Here is a 24391-nt window from a genome sequence, read left to right on the forward strand (position 1 = left end):
GAGATCAAGTTACACTTTCTCCATCAGGAGTAGGGCCAGTGGATGTGACTTCACCAAAATAGCCTCACTTGCCACATGTGGAGGTCTAGCAGGGCTAGGACTGGTCAAATCTGTCAATACCAATTTCTCTTGATTTTTCATTTTCCTACATCACTTTGTAAAGAAAACAAATCCTCATTAAAATTCATCAGCCCTGCCTTGGTTATTATGCAGTAGGACTCTTCTTATGTTCTGTCATAGAGGCTGGGCAGTCATGCATCAAGGATGCTGTAAGTGGATCTGTTGCAGGAATTTATGTATAGGTTGGGGCGGGGTTTGCCCCTCCAGCAGATATCATGCACATGCAACCCACTACCAAAATCAGCACAATCGCTTTTGTGACTTGTGATTTGTCCCCACAAAACACTTCATCACAGTTTCTTTCTATCTATTCAAAGGACCTTTGCTGCATGGTACCAAATGGAAAAATTCACTGATAAATGTATCTATGTACTGGCTCCCAGGGAAAACTTCAGAAATTCATATAGACATGTGAACTCAGCTACTCAGCAGCCCCTCTGCCTGAGTGATAATCCCTGGCATCCTGATACAGGAGTGCCAGACAGGTAGCCATTCCAGAAATAATAAACCCAGATGAAGACAAAAGGGTGTGATTAATTTGGCTGGGAAACAGGGAAATGTAAATATCTCTTTTGTTACACTTGATGAGTGTTTGCTGGAGGTCAAGGAGAACCATGGGGCAGGGTCCAGGATACTCAGATTACTGCCACCAGACCTCCCCTTTCATGATGTAACCATGATGTATGAGTGATGTAGTTTGGGGGGTATAACATGGGGATTAGCAGCTAATAAAAGTTTGGGGGCTCTTTTGTTCGGGGCTTCCATCTTGTTCCACTTTGTGGCAGGTGGGAGTCCTGTCGTGACAGTCTTCAGTAAAGACCAAGCCTACTGGCTGCTATTTTGCTCTGGTATTCTTGGCTGGTGTCCTTGTTTTCTGTCCAAGGAAGACCTCAGAATTTTCCATTTAAAGATCCTGCATGGAAGATCCAGCACAGACCCATGGGGTTGGATTAGCTAACTTTCAAGATCCCTTGTGACTCTTTGATTGTATGGCTTTATTTAGGAAAGATATTCCATAGTGGTTGAGACTAGGAAGGATTGTAAGCTATGGAGAGATGGGAATACGAAGGAGAGTTCTGTAGAACCAGGGTGGCTGAAGAAAGTGGTTGCTAAATGTCTAGAGTCTAGACATTAACGGGGGAATTTTCCTAGTTTTGGTTTCTATCTTTTACTCAGCTGTACTGGCTTGGCAATGCTAAGAAGAGGACCAGCAAACAACACCTGATTTTCGTAGCTGGATTTGCATAAACATTATCAACCAATGTAATGACCACAGGCTGCTACTTCTTGAAAGTATAGCAACATCATTTTCTTTCTGTCCTCCCCCGCTTTTGTGACGTCTGGGAAGTGAAGCACTGACGTCTACCAGATCAAAGCACAAATCCTGGGGGCTTTGTTTCTGGCATCACGGTGTCAATCCTGGTGGTGCTCACCCTCATGGATATTATTCTGGGGGCCACACACCAATGGTAAGTGGGACCAGATGCAGATGTGCATCTTAATTTGTGTGCTGTGCCTTACAAAATACTGCTTTCTGCACACACCCCTCATTCCTAGTATTCAGGAGGTAGAACTTAGCCATCAATATCCTCCTTATCCTCCATGAATTTGTCCGATCCTCTATTAAATCCATTCATGTTGGTGGTGGCCATCACCACCTCTCGTGACATTGAAATCCATAGTTTAGCAAGGTGCTGTGTGAAGAAGTACTTTTTTTTGTTTGTCCTGAATCTTCCAGACTTAAAACCATAGAATCATAGAAGCTTAGAACTGGAAGTTACCCAAGGGTCATCTAGTCCAACCCCCTGCAATGCAGGAATCTCAGCTAAGGCATCCATGACAGATGGCCATCGAACCTCCAAGGAAGCAGAGTTCACCACCTCTTGTGGTAGTCTGTTCCACTGCTGAACAGTTCTTCCTATCATAAAGTTTTTCTGAAAGCTTAGTTGGAATCTCCTTTCTTGGAGCTTGAAGCCATTACCTCGAATCCTACCCTCAAGGGCAGGAGAAAACAAGGAAGCTCCCTCTTCCATGTGACAGCCCTTAAGATATCTGAAGATGGCTATCATATCTCCTCTCAGTCTCCTCTTTTCCAGGCTAAAAATACCCAGCTCCTTCAAGCATTTCTCATAAGACTTAGTTTCCAGACTCTTGATCATCTTGATTGCCCTCCTCTGCACACATTCCAGCTTGTCAACATCCTTCTTAAATTGTGGTGCCCGGAACTGGACAAAGTATTCCAGGTGTGGTCTAACCAAGGCAGAATAGAACGGTACTATGACTTCCCTTGATACTTCTGTTGATTCAGCCTAGAGTAGCCTAGGCTTTTTTTGCTGCTGCATCACACTGTTGACTCATGTTAAGTTTGTGGTCCACCAAGACCCCTAGATCCTTTTCACATGTACTACTAGTAAGCCAGATGTCCCCCATCCTATATTTGTGCATCTGGTTCTTCCTGCCTAAGTGCAGAACCTTACATTTGTCCCTATTGAAATTCATTTTGTTAGCTTGCGCCCTGTTCTCTAATCCATTAAGGTCATTTTGAATTCTGATTCTGCCTTCTGGGGCATTAGCTACCCCTCCCAGTTTGGAGTCATCTGAAAATTTGATGAGCTTCCCCTCAATTCCTTCATCCAAATCATTTATAAAGATGTTGAACAACAACGGACCCAGGACAGAACCCTGCGGCACCCCACTTGTCACTTTTTTTCCAGGATGTTGAGGAACCATTAATGAGTACTCTTTGGGTTTGGTCAGTCAACCAGCTACAAATCCACCTAACAGTTACCTCATTCAACCCACATTTTAGCAGCTTCCTCGAGAGAAAATCATCGAGGACTTTGTCAAAAGCCTCACTGAAATCAAGATATACCTTATTTTTCGCTCTATAGGACGCACTTTTTCCCCTTCAAAAATGAAGGGGAAATGTGTGTGCGTCCTATGGAGTGAATGGAGAGCGAGAGGGGTCGGTGAGTACCGACCCCTCTCACTCTCCACGCTTCAGGGATAGCCACCTGAAGCCTTTGGAGCGCAGTGGGAACTCTCGCTGTGCTCCAAAGGCTTTGGGCTCCTTTTGCTGAAGCTGGGGAACTCGCGCTGCGCTCCAAAGGCTTCGCAACCTTGTCGCCGCTCCCGGACCCGTTCTGGGGGCTGGGGTCGGGGGAAGCTCAGGCTTTCCCCACCCCAGCCCCGCGGCTAGAAACGAAGCCAGGATAGCGAGCGGGATCCATCCCGCCTGCTGTCTTGGCTTCTGCCAAAGCTGCACACAGCCTCTCCCGGCTGGAGAGGTTGCGCGCATCTAAAGAGGAAGCCAAGACAGCCAGCAGGATGGATCCCGCTGGCTGTCTTGGCTTCTTTGCTCTTTGGGGCTGGGGGGAAAAATATTTTTTTTTCTTTATTTCCCCCCCTAAAAACTAGGTGCGCCCTATGGTCCGGTGCTCCCTATAGAGCGAAAAATACGGTACTATATCCACAGCATTTCCCGGATCCACCAAGTTTGTAATCCCCCCCCCAAAAAAAAATTGTTAGGAATCTCATGCTGGGTCTTAGTAACCACAGAATCCTTTTATAAATGCTCACAGACTGACTGTTGAATTATCTGTACTAGGAACTTCCCTTTATAAGAACTTTGGAGTAGTCCTGCTTGATCTAGCCCATCTGATCCAGCACCCTGTTTGCAAGGTGGCCATGGATAGCACACAAACTGTGGACCTGAGTGCAACAGCAGCACTGTCCGCGCTTATGAGTCCCAGCAACTGGTATTCAGAGGCATACTACCTCTGACCATGAAGGCAAAGTTCAGCCACCGTAGCTAGTATCCTTGATGGTTTTATCTTCCATGAACTTATCTAATCCTCTTTTAAAATCACCCAAGTTGGAGGCCACCAGTATAACTTGTGGGAGTGAACTTCATAGCTTTAACTATGCACTGCAGGGAGAAATAATTTGCCTGTTCCGAATCTTCTGACATTCAGCTTCGTTGGATGAATAGCCTCAAATTCTAGTATTATGAGATCCTCATATTACATCCCTATGTTATCCCATTGGGAAGACCCAGGTAAGCCCTGCCCCACATAATTGATGACATGATGCAATGCACACACACCATTTGAATGGCAATGCTCGTCAAATTTGGGGGCCCCCAGCCCCTCAAATATTTTATTAAGGGGGCCAAAGCCCCCTTAGCCCCCAGGAGTTGGCTCCTATGCCCTTGAGACTTTGGATTTCAAACCTTTTCAGAATTTTGCTTGTGAAATTTAGCTTAGTCAGGTTTCTCCCTCCCCTCTTAACTCTTACTGATAATTTTTCTATGCAGTAACATTAAGAAACAATTTCTTAAATTCAATGCTATTAAGACCTTGTTTCCTATTGAAATAATAATAATCCTGGAAACCAATCACATCTATAATGTTAATTTATGACCTGCAAAATTTTGGAGAAGTACTCATTTCATAGAATGGCTCTGTTTTGGTTTGCATACTGTTTCAGAAACTGCAAAGCAGGTTGATTTGCCTTTTAATGGAAATGGAATCTAACCCTCCATCTCTGTTGGCACAACTTTACAAAGTAGGTTCCATTCCTTCTAATACATACCACTGCCCGTGAGTGACATGCCCCCCCCCACCTCAAACTCAGTTTCTCATGAGATTATCATGGCTATTTCCACCACTATTCATCTTATCTCACTCCCCAAACATTTGGTTCTTTGGTTCTTTCCATTCCCAAATTATTATTATTATTATTATTATTATTATTATTATTATTATTATTACTACTACTACTACTACGACTACTACTACTACTATTTATTTCTATGTGGTTTTAAACAATATACAAAGAAAAGGATGACAAAAGAAAGAATCAAAAGTAGCATTCAACTGCCTCACTGCCAGGGAAAAGAAATAAAACAAGTTAATATTGCATAGCAAATAATCTGACATGACTGTGTTTTACTCAGCAATCAGTTCAATTTATTGTGAGCAGCCATTAAACACATAAAAATAATAACAAGAATACCTGAAGACATTTCAACAGCTCAATGGATAAAAAATTGTGCCTTAGGGGTTCATTTTGAACTGTTTTAAGTCATGTTTTCAGTATGTGCTTTGTACTGCTTTTAAAACTATGATCTTATTATATTTCTATGAATTTTCTTGAGATTTTTATGTAAAAAGAAACCCACAAATTAATAATGACTAATCAAGGGTTGTGAGAGAGCTTCCTCTGGAGACTCCCCAGGAGCTCAGAACATGAGGGAGAGTATCCCAAAATCATCTACTAATGGGCCATACTTTTTGGAGGGGAAAGTATCCAAGTAAGGATATTGGATACCCCTAAAGTTATTGCTTCTGCCATTTCTTTTCTAACCCTTCTCCCCATTCTCTGTTTTGAATCCTTATTGCTATCCTTACTGAGATTCTTGTCTTGCTGGGGGTTGGACTGAATGACCCTAAGGGTCACTCCAACTCTACCGTTATATGATTTTATGAATTCAGTGTTTGTTCTGCTTAGAGTAGACCCATTGAAATGAATGGATATCTCTGGCTTAGGTTTATTAATTTCAATGGGTCTAGTGTGTGTATAATTTAGTTGGATCCAATATGTGTGTACATACATATGCGCACAATTATATGGGGCGCCTTTTTAGTCTATCAAACATTTTCTTTTCTTAAATAAGCATTCACTAGGTAGATCAGGACCATAGCTCAGTGCTAGAGCATAGTGTTTGCATGCAAAAGGTCCTAGGATCAGTTTCAATCATTTCCCAGTTAAAGGACCTCAGCATGTGATAGGAAAGACCTGTCTCTGCCTTAGACTCCAAGGAGTAAAATATGACCACATATAAGACAGTTTCCAATTAGGGATGGAGGAGAATTTAAATTGAGCAAACCAACCTATTTCACACCTACTAGACTAATACATAAAACAAAATGTAATAGCGCTTTAAATTTTGCTGTTCCCTGTATTTGTGAAATAGTTCTTGGGTTAAAACATGCTTGAATATTGACCACATTTCTAATGAGAATTGGAGTCCAACAATATCTGGATGTCAACATTTTACCTACCCATGTTTTACAGAATACCATCAGCAAAACAAATGTCCTTATTCCAAGAGCTTGAGATCAACACGTTGAGTCTGCTTGTAGGAATTTTGTGACATTTCAAGCAGTAAAGATCTCAGCCTGTATTTCATATCCAGTCACCTACTCTCTGCAATGCAATTGACTGGCATTGTACAGTGGAGTTGGCTTTCATGGATCAGTTGAAGCCAAAGCCTGAATAATTGCAAAAGGTATGCCATGAAAGCTGAAACTCAACATTTTATCTGGATAACAGGGGTTAAGAGAGCCCTAGGGCAGAAGCAGGAAGCAACTTACCGTCCTTTGAAGTACCAAGACCACAATGGTTCCCAAAGATGCAAGAAGGCAGATTGTGAGAGAAATGATGGCGAAACAGAAGTATGTTTGGATTGGGGCACTGAACTTCCTGGTGACACTTTCTTCAGTCATATCTCTGGTAGCTTCCTGAGGACAATTCACTTGCATGAAAGCTTTCCGTTCTGCCTGAGAGTTCATCCCCTTATGAAGTCCTCAAGTCTTTCACTCCATACCTCTTTCTCATCACCTTCAAACAAGTTTCTGCTCCTTAGAGGATTCCCCCACATTTTGGCTCATGTGATCTGGAAAAAATAGATTCATCACTTGCCGTATGAAGAAAAAAAGGAGAGGAGATCTGGAGGCGGGAGGTGAGTTGACTATGATCTCAACAAAGAGAAGGCTTTTCGGTACTCCCAAAACAGACTTCCACCAGGACAGTGCTTGCGTGAGCCCATTTGTAGTGCCTCACACTGAATAGTGAGTAGCAACAAAACACGGCTCATTCCCCTCTCTCAGTAGATTTGTACAACCCCATTGTCACATTTTGGTAAAATAAATCACTCTCAATTTGGGTGACTTCCTCTTTCACAAATTGCAGACTTGTTTCCTTTCTTCATGTGATGATGCAGCTACACTGAGTGATTTCCGCTTTGGAGATCTGAATTCCCAGAGCTGCTGATTTAGATATATATATATATAGATATATTTAGAAACAAGTGTACAGCCTCAACATAAATGCAATGGAAAACATGCTCCTTTCTTTCTACACTGTTCCACTCCATGGTATCAAATATTCACAGGTTTTTTTTTCTGGGTATCTAGAGACATCCCAAGCACATTTGTTCATTATTTATTTATTTAAGTCACACATATACTGCTCCATATTATAAAGAAATCTCTGAACAGTTTACAGCATCAAGATATCAGAAAAGTAAAAATAAAAGAAATAAAAACGCAAACACAACAAAAAGAAAACAAAGAATCAAAAATTTAAATCATAAGGCATCCCAGGACAGAAGTACAAAGATACAGCACAACTCCAAAGGAATAATAATGCATTAATTCATACAAAGATTCCCTTTACAAATAATAAAGTTTTGTAAAAATAAAAGTATTTTAGTATTTTCCATCTATGAATTCCATCATTATTGAGAATAAATGTTCTATATAGCCTTAAATGAGCCAGGCATTTGCATATGTGATGGCACTGAGTGATCATGTGCCTCAATACAGTGGTACCTCGGGTTACAGACACTTCAGGTTACAGGCACTTCAGGTTACAGACTCTGCTAACCCAGAAATAGTACCTCGGGTTAAGGACTTTGCTTCAGGATGAGAACAGAAATTACGCCGTGGCAGCAGTGGGAGGCCCCATTGGCTAAAGTGGTACCTCAGGTTAAGAACAGTTTCAGGTTAAGAATGGACCTCCAGAACGAATTAAGTTCTTAACCCGAGGTACCACTGTATTTGTATGAGAAATAAAATCATGCCACATATTTTTTAAAAGGTCATTTGACCCCTGCCCTTTAAATATGTTTCATTTGTGAGAAGACCAATTTGTCAAAGCCTTTGAATACCTGCAATCTAGATTATTAAAATTGAAGTTCTTTCAGTACAGCCCTGGAGATGAGAAATATTTTTTTTTTTTTACTTTCTGAATCTCATTCTATTTCCGTATACAGGTTCAAAAGGGCCACTACAGTTTAGAGTAGCACTGGTCAATTGGAGAAGACAGGCATAGCCAATGTTGTGGTCTCAAGATGCTTTCAGGCTCCAACGCCTATCAACCCAAGACAGCATGACCAGCAGCCAGAGGCGGAGGGAGTTATGGGACTTTTAATCTCAGGACATGGGCTTCAGCTCCACGTTGGGCAAAAGATTCCTGCATTGCAGGTGCTTAGACTAGATGATGCTCATGGTCCCTTCCAACTCTATAATTCTATGAGTCTATAGTCCAACATCTAGAGTGCACCATGTTGGCTATGCCTGAGATAAGATACCCTCTTAAAACATCAGTATAAACTACAAAAAATAACAACATACAGGGCTCATAAAAACTATTAGCAGATCCACAATACAAAAGAAAAAAAAATCAGCCATACCTACAAAATATACAAGCATGTATTTATAGATAAAAGCACTCTCATTTCTTCTGCTGTCTCCCTACCTTAATATCACACTGAAAGTGGGCCATGCTGTCCCCTCTCTACTGATCATCCTGTTCACTGGCCCTGCTCCATGCTCACATGGAGTGTTGTTGCCTGACTGCAATGTGTCCTCCAACTGTGCAAATGTCTCTTGTTTGTCTGGACAGATAATGGAGAAGCATAGGCGAAAGCTGTAGAAACATCTGGATTTTGCATGGCTGAAAAGTAGAGTACTGTACTGAGAGTCACATCAATTGCCTTGTCCACTTTTGGCTGAGGCCTCACCCACCCTTGGTATGTGTACTGCTGGGAGACTGGCTACGAGGGAATGGAAACAGCTCCCCATCTCACATCTTCCAACTGCTGAAGCTTGTCAATTTCATCTTTTCTGTTCTGTGGTGAGGTCTCACATCTTGATTAGGCTTCTCTCCCCTGCCCTCTATCTCTGCAGTGAATCAGAGATACCATTTCACTCTGGAGATGAATATTGCAGTGGGTTTGAACTTCTTGTCATTTTCACCTCTATCTGTACTTGTGGTGGTAGAGAGAAAGCATGTTAGTTTCACTAAGGCTTCTTGTGGCCTTTTGTACACAAATGTTTATACAATTGGCAGAGTGGAGCAAGGAACTGAGCATCAGGACTATGCTGGGGCCCAGTCAAGATGGAAGCAAGAGTTCAGGGGCAAAGTCACAAGCTAAAAGTGAACCGCATCAACACAGGAATATTATTTTCCAGCAAAATCTAGCCTAATAAGAACCTGTGTGAAACTCTTCCTGCTTCGATGGATATGGCCAGTGAGATGAGCAAGGTTAGACCAGATCTTAGAAACATGATACTGCCCCGATGCTTCACCTTTTCAGACTGAAAACCCCCAAATGTTGCCACTTTTTCTCACTTGGGAGTTGTTTCACTCCCCCTGATTGTTTTGGTTGCCTTTTTGGGAATCTCTTCCAGATTCTTTATTGAGGTGAGATTACCAGAACTGTAAAGGTAAAGGTAAAGGGACCCCTGGGCATTAGGTCCAGTTGTGGTCAACTCTGGGGTTGCGGCGCTCATCTCGCTTTACTGGCCAAGGGAGCCAGCATACAGCTTATGGGGCATGTGGCCAGCATGACTAAGCTGCTTCTGGCGAAACCAGAGCAGCGCACGGAAACACCATTTACCTTCTGGTACCTATTTATCTATTTTTCTACTTGCACTTTTGACGTGCTTTCGAACTGCTAGGTTGGCAGGAGCAGGGGCAGGAGCAGGGACCGAGCTCACCCCGTTGCGGGGATTCAAATGGCAAGCCCTAGGCTCTGTGGTTTAACCCACAGTGCCACCCGTGTTCCTTACCAGAACTGTACAGAATATTTAAAATGTGATTGCATTGTAGCTTTCTATAACAACATTATAATATTGGCAGTTCCTGGTCAGTCAGTCACTATCAGTTCAGAACCATTAGTGTATATGTGATTCCTATTATTTTTGCCCCAATGTGCATCACTTTACAGTTGTTTACATTGAATTGTATTTGACATTTTGCTACCTAAATTCTTCTGCAGCTTGAATTTCTGAACTGGGAAAGAATTCAGTGTGTTTAAAAACTTACCCCTGCTTTTTGGTGGGTATTAACAAGTCCCTGAAAAACTTTGCTGAGACTGTTTTGGAAGAAATTCTGCAGCATCCCTATTAATTAACATGTATCTGGAATACTCACTTCAGCTGATATTGTGATGACCACAACTGTTCAAGCCCACAGAAAATGGAGGCATCCAATACAATATGAACAGACTCAAAGTGACTGTACTTCCTCATCATGGTTTCATGTTTCATATTGCACAACCTGTAGGTTGCATTCCAATCAAAGCCACTCAAGCGCATAGTTAATGACAGAAAATACTATTGCTATTCTTTCCCACAAGAGTGAATTATTTCAGCATAGATTGAATAATGTATTGTAGGATGTGATTATGGAATTTTTTGGAGGGAGGGAAAGTTCTCATAGATCTGTGTCCCTCTCCTCCATGAATTTGTCTAATCCACTATGCGCTGTGTCAAGAAGTAACCAATACTGTAGACAATACTAAGCTGGAAGAATAGTGCCGACTGCCACTTCGCAGGTAAAATTCACCTTCTATTATGTGGGCAGGATGGTCCCTCCCCTTACCTGGCCAATCCCCTGGCAACGCCTCCCCAGGCGGGATTGGGCAATTGGCTGAGGTGGCGGAGACCTCCAGGTATCCAGCCTGGGAAGGATGAAGCCAGCCCAAACTATCAGGCGTCACAATGGGATTCGGGGGGGGGGGCTGCATGCAACCAATCAAAAGGCGCCCCCCATTTGATGCGGGGAGCAGTCATTGGTGCTGCACAATCCCTTGATGAATAATTTATTTTCAGAAAATGTTAGAGTAAATAAACATGAACTAACAGTACAACCAAAGTTCTTGGTTTCAGGTTCCTATCTGCCTTAACAGAGGCAGTTCCCATGACATTGAGGGGATCGAAGGCAGAGAAAAACAGCAATGATAGAGGATAAATCATTATTGGAAATTGCTCTCAGGGAAGGGAGGAATAGGCTTCACTGTGGTCAAAACCACGGAGCCTCTTGGACTTGCCAATCAGAAGGCTGGCGGTTCGAATCCGCATAATGGGGTGAGCTCCTCTTGCTCTGTCCCTGCTCCTGCCTACCTAGCAATTCGAAAGCACACGAGTGCAAGTAGATAAATAGGTACCGCTCCGGCAGGAAGGTAAACAGCGTTTCCATGCGCTCTGGTTTCCGTAACAGTGTTCCATTGCACCAGAAGTGGTTTAGTCATGCTGGCCACATGACCCGGAAAAACTGTCTGTGGACAAATGTTGGCTCCCTCGGCCTGAAAGCGAGATGAGGGCCACACCCCATAGTCGCTTTTGACTGGACTTAACCATCCAGGGGTCCATTACCTTTTTTTACCTTGTGTCAGTACCTGGCTCCACTCTGGCATGGAATGGCAGGGAGGTGCTGAGTGTAAAAGCACTTTGCCTGCTAAAAACTCTCCTACGCTGCCATTAAGATTTTTAATTGGGTTTAAAGGCAGGTGCACTCTGAGAGATGTTGTCATCCGAACTGCAAAATTACCCAGCTGCATTGATCTGAGGTTTAAAACTGAGAAAAGGATTTTATTTGGTGTGGGCAGTGGATGATGGAGAGGGGAGCCTCTGGTTTCCTGTTTATTTTGAGTTTCTTTATTAATGATTTGGCAACCTGCTCCAGACGCAAAATTTTAAAGATACAAAATTAGATTTGATTGCAGTATGGAATAAAACTTGTGATTAAAATAACAATTAGCTGTGTGGTGGTGGGGGGGAGCTCTATTGCTTGAATGGATTATCTTGGGAAATTAGAGCAGATACCATCTCTACCCCGCAAACAACAACAACAACAGCAACAACAGAGAAGAGATACAACTTTAGTGGACTTTGGCTAAAATGCAGCCGTAAAGATGAAAGGAATTTGGAGCCATGGATGAGGGAGGCATGGAGACCCTCATGGTGATTAATTAAAATGAAAGTACTCGAAGATCCCCTGTGGCGGAAGCTGGATCCCTCTTTCCTGGGCTGTGGAAATTTCTAGATGTTGACTGAGTAGTGAGAAAGAGTGGACTGGGAGTATGTTGTTGTCCGGAAACACCAAGCAAGATGAGAGCATGATGGGAGGGAGCTATTGAGATACTTTGAGAACGGACATATTCAGACTGACACACACAGAAAAAAGGAAAATAATTAGAACAATTCATTTGAAATCCTATGGAAAGTTAGATAAGGTATTAAAATGGATAGAAATTGCTAAAAATGCAGCTGTTATCTTAATGATTAAAATACCAACTGAAATGTAATTAGGTTTTAATAAAAGATATGAACCGCAGCAATAATAAGAATTGGACAAAAAACACTGATCAAGGAGCATGGGAAACCACTTTGATTAAATTGTATAAATCTGGAAATAATTGGATTTTGATATTAATTGGAATCTGTATAATTGGCAAAACTGTGGTAATATTGAAGAAGAAGAAGAAGAGTTTGGATTTGATATCCCGTTTTATCACTACCCGAAGGAGTCTCAAAGCGGCTAACATTCTCCTTTCCCTTCCTCCCCCACAACAAACAATCTGTGAGGTGAGTGGGGCTGAGAGACTTCAGAGAAGTGTGACTAGCTCAGGGTCACCCAGCAGCTGCATGTGGAGGAGTGGAGACACGAACCTGGTTCCCCAGATTACGAGTCTATCGCTCTTAACAACTACACCACACTGGCTCTTTTCCAATTGGGCAAATATTGGAAAATTAATAAAAAATTATTATTAAAAAAGTACAATCAAAGTTCTCATGGCTTTTATCCACTAAGCCCATTCCAAATATATACATCTGATTTTATTTTCACTGACTGAATCAATCTTTTTTTTTTTTTTTGTCATCTTCAGGCAGCTCATTAGCAAGAATTTCTGTTAGGGCTGCACTCAAATACATTCATTCTCTATTATTTATTATTTCTCATGCTGTGAATGAGTGATAGAGTATATGCTTTGCATGATTCAATCTCCAGCATCTTCAGGTAGCGCAGGGAAAGGCCCTTGCCTGCAATTCTTGGGAGCTGCTACCAACCAGGGTTGACAATAGATGAGCCAATGATCAGGCTCAGTATAAGGCTGATTCCTATGTTCCTATTTTAGGGGAAGTGTGGTAGCTCATTGGTAGTTCAGCATCTGCTTTGCATGCAGTAGGTCTCAGGTACAGGGAAGGGGTGGGCTGCATATTTCCTTCCTGTGATGAGGAAAAAATTAATTAAATTAGACATTAAATACAAATTAAATATTAAATATACAAATTATACAAATATACAAAATATACAAATATACAAATTAAATATACAAATTAAATACAAATTAAATTAGACATTAAATACAAATTAGACATATTAATAAATTAGACATCAAATACAGCTTTGGAATACAAAGTGATCTGAATTCAAGATAAAAATAACTTTGGCAGGATGGCATGCGTACTTATGGCAGGGGAAGAGGAAGCACAAGGGTTTCGCAACACATATTTTTAAAGGCCCTCTATTGGAAGTTTGGGAGAGGAATAGATTTTTACTAGAACCTGAAGTACCACACTGGCTATCCCCATTGGAAGTTATGAGCGTGAAAAAAGTAAACATGAGAGGTGATTGGATAACTTATGAACAATTGTTAACAAAAGTAGGGGGGACATGGAAATTGAAACCATATGACCAGGTTAAAGGAAAAGTCTATGATTGGTTACACTATTTCCAAATAAACGAAATGTTTAGACAAGACGTTAAAGAGAGAGGATACGCAGATAAAGAATCTAAATTCCAGACTGAAATAATAAACAATGACTACAAAATTCTTTCTAAAACGTATAATATGCTATTAGAGTATAACCTGATAGATGAGGAAGTGAAGTCTGTGATGATTCATTGGGCAAGGGACATCGGCCATAATATATATTATGAAGAATGGGAGAAACTCTGGAAAAAAAACCTTAAATTTACAGCTTGCATAACGTTAAAAGAGAACCTCATGAAGATGTTTTACCGTTGGTATATAACACCTGCAAAATTAGCAAAAATATATAAAACTTGTAATAAATGCTGGAAATGCAGGGAAAAAGAGGGATCCTTCTTCCATATGTGGTGGGACTGCAGAAAGGTCAAAGGCTTTTGGGAAAGTGTATATAATGAAATGAAAAGTATATTAAGATATAACTTTGGGAAAAAGCCGGAGGCTTTTCTGTTAGGCCTAGCAGGAAGTGATATAAAGAACAATGACAGTAAATTCTTCCAATATGCAACAACGGCTGCAAGGGTCTTATTGGCTCAAAATTGGAAACAACAGAACATACCGACGCTTGAGGAATGGAGAGCAAAACTACTAGAATACACGGAGATGGACAGATTGACGGGGAAAATTAGATATTTAAAAGACCAAAGGTTCATTGAGGACTGGGGGAAATTTGTGGAATATCTGGAAAATATAAGTGAAGGTCAGATAACGCTAGTTGGGTTTTAAAAAGCTCTGTGAAAAGGTTGGAATATTGTCTAAAGAGAAAAAGAAGGAAAGAGAAAATAATGTCAATATAAGCTAGGATTTGTGTGAATTTGTTAAATTAGGGTATGGATGATTTCAGGGGAAGCTGAAGGAAGTCTTATAGAAAGAAATCTGTGACAACAAGGTGTAAACTGTTTTATTTTCTTGTTTGTTATGATTTAAAAACAATAAAAATTATGCGAGAAAAAAAAAAACTTTGGCAAAAAGAGATAAACTTGATAATCTTTTTATATATTGGAGAAGGGTTTCAATGGAATGAGGGAGATATTAATGATATACAAGATACCACAGAAGATTTAGGTAACAGAAGATCTAATAACATGAAAGAAGCAGAGAGAGAGAGAGAGAGGTGGTTTAGTGCTATAATCAGAGGAGTTATAAGATTCATACGCTTTGACGTTAAGATGACAGTAAAAATGGTTAGACCCCACTATTTTTTCATTTTAGTGCTGCTCTTTGTATAGCAACTCAAGATGGCACGAAGCCAAAAAAATACAGCAGTCCATTAAAAACATTAAAACAGTGTTATAATCTTTGAAAAATAGGAATGCAACAGTGAGTCAGGGCAAATTAACATAATTCTCTGGAACTTGACATAAGCAAAGACCTGCGTACATAGGTATGAGTCAAGTCGGGTGGAGAAGACATTTGACACATTTATTAATCAAAAAATGCATTTAACATAGTGGAATGAGTATTTATGAGAGAGACTTTGACATGTTTTGGCAGAAGTCAAGAGTGACTAACTTTTGGCTCTACAGATACTGCCACCAATTGCTCCCATTTGCCTGTCTATCGGTCAGGGATAATGGGTGTTGGATTCCAGAAAAACCCAGAGAGATATAGGTTCCCCTCTTGGGCATAGGAGGGGATTCAAGTGGTTAGACAGATTTAACATTCGTAGAGCTAGAATCCTGACTGATGGGCAGCAGTCAAAAAAGCCATCCTGGCAGAAGTGCACAATGAGGATGCTTACTCTTGCTCTTATTAACTTGGCAGAAGTGCACAATGAGGATGCTTACTCTTGCTCTTGCTCTTTGCTATCTGTATAGCAAAGTCCCATTCTCCAGGGATAAGGGATGTTGGGTGTTGTAGGGAAACCATTACTGGAGGGTCTCAGGTTCCCCATCCCTGCCACAGGCTATCTGGATAGATTGCACCCAAACATTCATGAGGTAACTGTGGAACACAATACATGCATGTGTGTGGCCACAGTCGTAATTCTTCTTCTTCCTCTTCTTCTTCTTCTTCTTCGATTGTATCAATGTGCACAAAAAGCTCTTGTAAGCATTGGTCAGAAGAGGAAAGGGTCAGAAGGAAAATGGGACTGCATTCCTACACCTGCTTACTCAAAGGGACTTGTGTTGTAAATCTGCTTACTTTTGCATAGGGTTGCACTGTTGTTGGGAAGAGATAGGAATTGCTGTTGCCTTCCACATTGCTCCCTTTGCTGCCAGTTCAAATGAAGGCACAGGTGAGCCAGATATGATGGGACAGCAGCAGCTGTGAAACACTGTGAAACAGAGTCAGGTAGAGAGATATGGGGTGGGGTGGGGGCGGAGAGGTTGCAGTGCTTGGGACTTTCTAGTTTAGAGAAAAGGTGAGTAAGAGGTGACATGACAAAAGTTTATAAAAGCATCTGTGGCATGGAGAAGGAGGATAAATAAAAGTTTTTCTCCCTTTCCCATAATGTGAGAACTCATGGAGATCAAATGAAGCTGAATGCTGGAAGATTCAGGCCAGAGGAAAAAACTGTGGAACTCACTCCCACAGAATGCATTGATGGCTCAGGAAATGATGAGAGGGTTACCTTTGCCTGACTGGTGAAGGTCCCACCAGGAAATCTCTGACAAAATGAGACAACCTGGGGTTCTGAGAATCCACGGGGCCTTAAAGTGTCATTATAATCTCTTCTTGCTTTTTTTAAAAAAGAACACCAATGTGATTTAAAAAAATGTTATGCACCCTAAAAACTGAAGGGGTAGAGCAGGGCATAAGTTTCATAAAATGAGCACTTAGGGAAGCCAAATAAGAAGATGATTGGGGTGGAGGAGGCAGTGGTGGGTGTTATGAAATAAGCAATAACCTCAAGGGGAAGAAACTTCAGTTCTGGAATTTTGAGAAATAAGCCTCAGCATTTCAGTGGCAATAGATAAAGATCTGTCTGACTCTATGCTTTTGACTCTTGGCAGTTTGTGACTACAATAAGAAGTTTCCAATGTGTCATTTCCACTGGGGGTTTGCGTTCATCCTGTGTATTTGTGTGTGTGTGTGTGTTTGCATGGGAAAATGCACATAGATGCACAAATATTTTGGGGTGTTATTTACCACACATCTACTATCTTTCAGGGACTGCATAAAGATCCTGCAATGTGTGGGCATAGTACTGAAAAAAGAATCCCGCCCCCCCGACAAATCCATTACAACTAAGCTGCCAAACCGAGTTCTTGTGATTCTAGAATATTAGATGACATGAGAAAGTTATCCAGTTCATCTACAAAGCAGTCCTATGAATGAGGAGATCGTAGAATTCCCCTGTTCTGTACCTTTTTTGTTCTCTTTGCTTGCTCTGAATTGTGGTTTACCTAGGAGGATTTCTATAAAAATAATAATCTGGAAATCAAACATGCAGTGTCTGTTTTAGCTTTTTCTTGATAGGTAACAAGTATGGGAACCAAGCAAGACAAACTGGAGCTTTTAATACAGGATGTCAAATGTGGGATGAGACTCATGACTAGAATGTAGGAATTGAGAGGTATAACCTGTTCAAAAGGAATAGACCAAACAGGACAGGAGGAGGAGTAGCATTTTATGTAAAGGATGTTTACACTTGTGAATAAATCCATGACCTGGAACATAGAAAGCAGATTGAGAGTATATGGGGGTGGGGGTGGGGAATTGAAGGAGAGAGAAACAACAGTGACTTGACTGTGTGTGAATGCTATATACTGCCAAGCCATACTGAAAACTTGGATGATGCCTTATTAGAGCAGATTACCAAACATTCAAAATAGAGATAAATAACAATCGTGGGGGACTTCAACTTCCCCAATATCTGTTGGGACTCAAACTCACACAAGAATGTAAGGTCTGACAAATTCCTCCATTGCTTCACTGACAATTTCATTGCCTAGAAGGTGGAAGAAGCAACAAGGGGATCATCCACTTTGGACCAGGTCCTCACCAACAGGGAGGAACTGATCAATGAAGTAGATACACTTGGAAACTTGGTATGACATGATAATGTCCTCCTATGTTTCACAATACAAAGGAAAGGGAAAGCTAAGTGTAGTCGGACACGCACTCTGGATTTTAAGAAGGCCAATTTCAAAAAACTGAAGGAGCTAATGGGTGAGATCCCATGGTCAGAAATACTCAGAGAGAAGGGAGTTCAAGATGGATGGGAGTTTCTAAAAAGAGAAATATTGAAGGCCCAAATGCAGACAATTCCAAGAAGAAAGAAAAGTGGGAGGCATATAAGGAAACTGGCGTGGCGGCATAAGGAGTGAACAGATGAGCTTTGAGTTAAGAAGGGCATGGATAAAAAGTGTAAAAAGGGGAAATCACTGAGGAGCCAACAGTTGCTATCAGAATAACAACAGAATAAATGATGTAAGGAGAGAGCTGCAGCCCAAGATAGGAAAAGAGGTAGTAAGGGAATACCTAGCTACTTTATTTTTTATATAAATTTTATTTATAATTTTCATTGTTGCCAAACATCACATGACAGTTCCCAAGATAGAGGAACTGTTTTTTGTCTACATTTGGAAACTTAAACATTTTAAATCAATAAGGCGATCAAACCATTCTAAGTTAGAATGATCCAGATGCCTGGGAGATACAGTGGTACCTCAGGTTAAGTACTTAATTTGTTCCGGAGGTCCGTTCTTAACCAGAAACTGTTCTTAACCTGAAGCACCACTTTAGCTAATGAGGTCTCCTGCTGACGCCACGCTGCCGGAACCCGATTTCTGTTCTCACCCTGAAGCAAAGTTCTTAACCTGAAGCACTATTTCTGGGTTAGCAGAGTCTGTAACCTGAAGCGTATGTAACCTGAAGCATATGTAACCTGAGGTACCACTGTACTGTCTCCATTTGGCATGATAGTTCTTGAAATTGAGGAGTGGATTTTGGCCTAAATTGAAAACTGTTGGACACTATTTTGAATCAAGGTGGTGGGCCTAACTGTTCCAAACTGCTTTGACTGGGACGCCTTTGAGGCTATCATTGCCCCATTTGGGTGATGGTTCCTGAGACCAGACAGTTGGTTTTGGTCTGTGTTTGGAAACCGTCAGATGCCATTTTTAATCAAGATGGCACACAAATCGATGCATCCTAAACAGCACTGATTTGGACATCTGGAAATATATTCTTGCCCAGTTTGGCATGACAGTCCACTGATCTAAATCGCATCCCTCTTGTCCATCCAAGGGTGCCAACTTGAATAAAAATATTTTTTTGGGGGGTGGGGAGGTAAGCCCTGCCCCACATAATCAATCATATAACATGATGCACAAACACCATTTAAATGGCAATGTCCATCAACTCGGGGGGGGGTACCTCAAATATTTTATTGAGGGGGAGAGGCAAAGGGACCTCAGTCCCTAGGAGTTGGCTCCTATGCCTCCCCCAAGTCCTCCCCAAGCAATCTGATACTCCTTTGTCTTGTCTTTGCTCCACCCTTTTCATACCTCTTTGGGTTCTGGGAGACCAGAGAGGAGGGGAGCTTGTTGAAGGAGGAGGGAGAAACAACTTGCTCCATCACCACCTCTTCCTATTCACCCCTTCTTCTGGCTGGTTGAAGTTCTCCCCCCCCTCCCAGATGAGGCTCTGCACTCCACAGTAGGCGGGGGTGGGGTGGGAATTACCAGATTTGCTTGCCTCTCTGAGATCTAGAGTACCCAGAAGGGCACCTCCCTCTTCTGTCCCTGGATGCCTGCCTTCCAGTACCCAACCCACGTCTTTCCCTTCCTCCTCCTCTTCCAAATTGGGCTGCCAAGTGATCTGACTCAGTATAAGGAAGCTTCCTATGTTAAGTGCCAGGCATTTGGGTGGGTCACCTGGAAATAATTTCATAGCCATCTCTTGCTGATGTATATAGTACGCTTGAATTGGGAATCATAGGGTCCTCTAAGTGTATGCAGACAACTAGCAACACAATCAGGTTCCTGGCAGCTAACATATATGTATTTGTCAACTGAATCAGATGGAGAATATCATTCATGGCATACGGTAATGTTCCTTATGTGGTGCAACAAGGGAGAAACATTTTGTTTACATTTGCAACCTGTTCTGATTGAGTGGAAAATATATGCTGGAAGTCTCTCTCTAACACTAGTGGCAGCATTGTAAGCATTTTTTCCCTTCCAAATCTGTCTAATTTTTCCCAGCACTTAAAAGATCACAGCTCTCTGTATCTTTTATCAGGGGAAGCCCAAGTTTCAAAATCATTTCCCCAAGTTTCTATGAAATTCTAAAGAAAACAGTAAGCAATGCCTGTTGATGCATGAGACTTTAATGTCAGTGCATAAGCTCCAACATTTTATAGGGGAAAGTGAGGTCACTACCTAGTTTCCCTCCCCCGCCAATTCTAATCATAGACTCATAGAAATGGAAGGGATCACAAGGATCATCTAGTCCAGCCTTTCTCAACCTGTGGGCCCCCAGATGTTGTTGAACTACAACTCCCATCACCCTAGCTAGCAAGGCCAGAGCTCAGGAATGATGGGAGTTCTAGTCCAACAACATCTGGTGACCCACAGGTTGAGAGCCGCTGAAACTGCCTGCAATGCAGGAATCTTTTGCCCAACATGGGGCTCGAACCCATGACCATGAAATTAAGAGTCTCATGCCCTACCAACTGAGCTATCCCAGGAGATTGGTGTTTTTGAAGCCTTGATTCCATCTTTTATGTGCTCAGTTTATTTACACAGAAAGTCTTGTACTGCTGTGTTTTAAAAGCCAAGACGGTGATTTGTGATTTGGTTGGCGATTCAGCAGATCATAGATCAGGCCCAGGGGCTGAAAGTGGCCCTCCTGGCTTCTCTGTCTGGCCCTTGGGATTCTTCTTAGGTCATAACCCAACAGAGAGACGCACCTCTTACTGGCCTTGCTTAACACCCTCATTGGAGTGCTTTTGCCTGGCTGGACTGTGTTCTTGAACTCTCAGAAAGCCTCTTGTGTGGCTAGCTGGAGGACTGAGTGGAATGTGTGTAGAAAGTAGCCAGCAATGCAAAGGTACAATCTGCGTTTAAAAAACAAAAAACTTTTTTACATTGTTACATTTACGATCACAGTCCTATGTTAAGGGCAAGTCAGATGAGAAGCATCCTGCTATTACAGTATAATGAAAAATTGTGTGTGTAGGTTCTGTGACTCACAGAAAATGGTGCAATGGACTGATCTGAAATTTGGCAGCGTAAGAGAGGTATTATTATTACTATTATTAGACTGGATCTGTGTTCTGAGTCCGTAGCTAAAAATCTGAACCAGATTCCAGCTGGATGAATATTTGTAATGTGGAATGTTAACTCCAGTTGCATGATAGCTTCAGGCAGTTACATTAGCCTCCTTGAGTCTATTCCAGTACAGTGGTACCTCGGGTTAAGTAGTTAATTCGTTCTGGAGGTCTGTTCTTAACCTGAAACTGTTCTTAACCTGAAGCACCACTTTAGCTAATGGGGCCTCCCGCTGCCGCTGCCGCCGCGCCGCCGTAGCACGATTTCTGTTCTCATCCTGAAGCAAAGTTCTTAACCCAAGGTACTATTTCTGGGTTAGCGGAGCATGTAACCTGAAGCATCTGTAACCTGAAGCGTATGTAACCCGAGGTACCACTGTAAACAGACAAATCTTGGACTTTAGTCCACCACTGCCTGCCGACAGGCATGCATCTCTAAAACAGTGGTAAAGTTGGAACTAACCACATCATAGGATGCCATACCAAATCCATATTTCCTAGATAACATGTTTGTTAAGAGTGTGACCCTTAACCTGTGCTATGTCCTGGCATTTTGGAGCTTGAGTGAACGTAGAAAGGCTTAACATGTGTTAAACCAAAAAGGGTTTTATTTTGGTTAGAACAGCCTACCTTTTTCGCAGAAAGTATGTGCCTTTTAACAGATGCATGGTAGGTGATGACTCAGAAGAAATATCCCCCTATCCACACTGGGGGCGGAGGAGGAGTTAGAATCTCTAGGCTATGCTCACATTGTCGGTTTAAAACACAGCTAGGTCATTCTTTTTTCTTTTCTTTTTTTCAAATAATGAAAAATGCAGTTTTTATATATGTATATAAAAACTATAGAAAAGAAACAGGATAGATACGGGTTGCGGGCTCACAATTACACCACTACTCAAACCAGTGGTGAGAGTGCACTGGGTGAAGAGTAAAGGGAAATGTATATGCAGCCTTAGTTTGTACAATTTCAGATGGCAGTGGAGAATATAACACAGTGATGCTTTGGTTTGTGGGCATTGTGTGTGTTCTTTAAAGTCTAGCTACTACATGCCCAGACTTGCCTGAATTAGCCCAGACTTGCCTGAATTAGCCCAGACTTGCCTGGGCTGACCCAGACTTGTTTCATGTCTTGCACCCAGGGATGCACCTTCCAAAACAAGAACCACTGCACAGCTGTCCTTCAAAATTCACACTCCTCTAAATTTTCTAGTTCAGTTCTCCAGCTGAGTAATGAGTACAGAAATGCATACACTGGGGTAAGGTGTCTAGAAAAACCATATATGGATGAAAATAACATTAAAAATGCACTATTTTAGGGAAAATGGCTTTACAAAAATCTGTATTTTTATTGCAAACTGATGTGGAAATGTGGAGAACTGAACAAGTTTAGAAAAAAGAGGAACTGAATTTGTCTGATTTGTCTGCCCCTCCCTGTACCATATCTATTTATGATTACGCTCACGCATTCATTTCCCATTTCACAGTTCCAATTCCTCATATCAAGTAATCCACATAAAGCCAATATTTTAGTAAGGAGTCTTATGAGTTGGAAATGCCTCTGGAAATGCCTTTTGCTATGGATCTCCTTTCAACCATGCAAAAAATTAACAACCTTCCTCTTATGTCAGCCAGAGCATGCATTAATTCTAGAACCAACACTGTCCTCTGTTTAATTCCATGAATGTGATTCTCTTGTTTCTTTTTTAACAAAACGTTTTTTTATTCTAAATTAAAGCAAAACATATTACCCAGAAAAATATCATCCTTATTTTTTTCCCATTTTTCCTCCCCCCCCACCCTCCCACACAAAGACCCGACTTTCCTCAGTTCCAGTCTTTGATTTCTCTAAAAATGTTGTTTTCTGCATGTTACACAGTTGTATAGATCCTCAAACTATTTAGCTGATTATCATCAATAAAAAGGTTTGTGAGTGTTTATTCAAAGCCAGCCAAGGAGTCCAGTTCACTTTGTTGCATCTTCAAATACTTTGTAAAGGGTTCCCATTCATCTTTAAAGTCACAGTTATCCTTGTCCCATAGCTTACCGTATTTTTTGCTCTATAAGACTCACTTTTTCCCTCCTAAAAAGTAAGGGGAAATGTGTGTGCATCTTATGGAGCAAATGCAGGCTGCGCAGCTATCCCAGAAGCCAGAACAGCAAGAGGGATTGCTGCTTTCGCTGCGCAGTGATCCCTCTTGCTGTTCTGGCTCCTGAGATTCAGAATATTTTTTTTCTTGTTTTCCTCCTCCAAAAACTAGGTGCGTCTTGTGGTCTGGTGCGTCTTACAGAGCGAAAAATACGGTATATGTCAATTTTGCTAGTTCTGCATAGTCCATCAATTTTTCTTGCTATGATTCTTTAGTTGGGGTTTCTTCAGTCTTCCATCCTTGTGCTATTAGAACTCACGTGGCTGTTGTCGCATACATGAAGATGTTTTTCAGCTTTTTTGGCAGATCTTTCCCTACAATCCCTAACAAAAATACTTCAGGTTTTTTAACATATTCTTCAATTCCTTGTATATCATTTCCCATTTTTTTTAAAATTACATTACAATCCCACCACATATGATAAAATGCCCCTTCTTTTTCCTTACACTTTCAACATATATTTGAACTAGTTTTGTACATTTTCCCTAACTGTACTGGTGTCTGTACCATCTGTACATTATCTTCATGTAATTCTCCTTCAGTAGGGAACAATCTGTAAATTTTAAATCAGTTTTCCATAATTTTTCCCAATCTTCCATCATAATGTTATGACCTACATCTTGTGCCCATTTAATCATAATTGATTTTACCTCTTCATCTTTTGTCCCTCATTCTAATAGTATGCGGCCTTCAGTAATTTCATTTTCCCTTCGATCACTTCCGTTTGAAACCTAGATTTTGTATAATTGAATCCTTTCTTGCTGTCTTCTTTATGTGTTCCATATAGTTGTTGATAATGCAACCAACTCTGAAAGTGGTCTTTGATCTCATCAAAATCTCTTAATTTCCATTTTCCATCATGGTCCTTTAATAAATCAACATATGTGAGCCATTTTCCTTTCTTTCCAAGTGGTTTGAGTAGTAATGCTTCATGTTTCTTTATTAGCTAATAAACCAAAGCTATTGGTTGAGCAATATTGGTTGGTACATGTTAGAGTTAGCCCCAGAGGTAAAGCTGGAACAACTAGATGCCCATCTGACTTTATTAAGAGACCC

At 41.3% G+C, this 24391-nt stretch overlaps 1 protein-coding gene and 2 long non-coding RNA genes across 3 annotated transcripts in view; 2 read left to right on the forward strand and 1 right to left on the reverse strand.

The window, feature by feature from the left end:
• The window catches only part of TNFSF8 (TNF superfamily member 8), a 29657-nt gene extending 22545 nt beyond the window's left edge, over positions 1-7112 (reverse strand). Inside the window, exon 1 of the mRNA XM_081847804.1 lies at positions 6498-7112. Coding sequence (XP_081703930.1) covers positions 6498-6695 — 198 coding nt within the window. The 5' untranslated portion in view covers positions 6696-7112. The remainder of the gene's footprint in view (positions 1-6497) is intronic.
• The window catches only part of LOC309333870, a 129815-nt gene that overhangs the window by 88198 nt on the left and 17226 nt on the right, over positions 1-24391 (forward strand). The gene's annotated exons all lie outside the window — the stretch shown is intronic.
• On the forward strand, positions 1297-17594 carry LOC309333904. The gene is made up of 2 exons (XR_014152775.1): positions 1297-1589; positions 17081-17594. It is a non-coding gene; the product is annotated as an uncharacterized lncRNA (long non-coding RNA).

The sequence above is a fragment of the Podarcis erhardii genome, assembly GCF_964252035.2.
Source record: "Podarcis erhardii genome assembly, chromosome: Z".
NCBI lineage: Eukaryota > Metazoa > Chordata > Lepidosauria > Squamata > Lacertidae > Podarcis > Podarcis erhardii.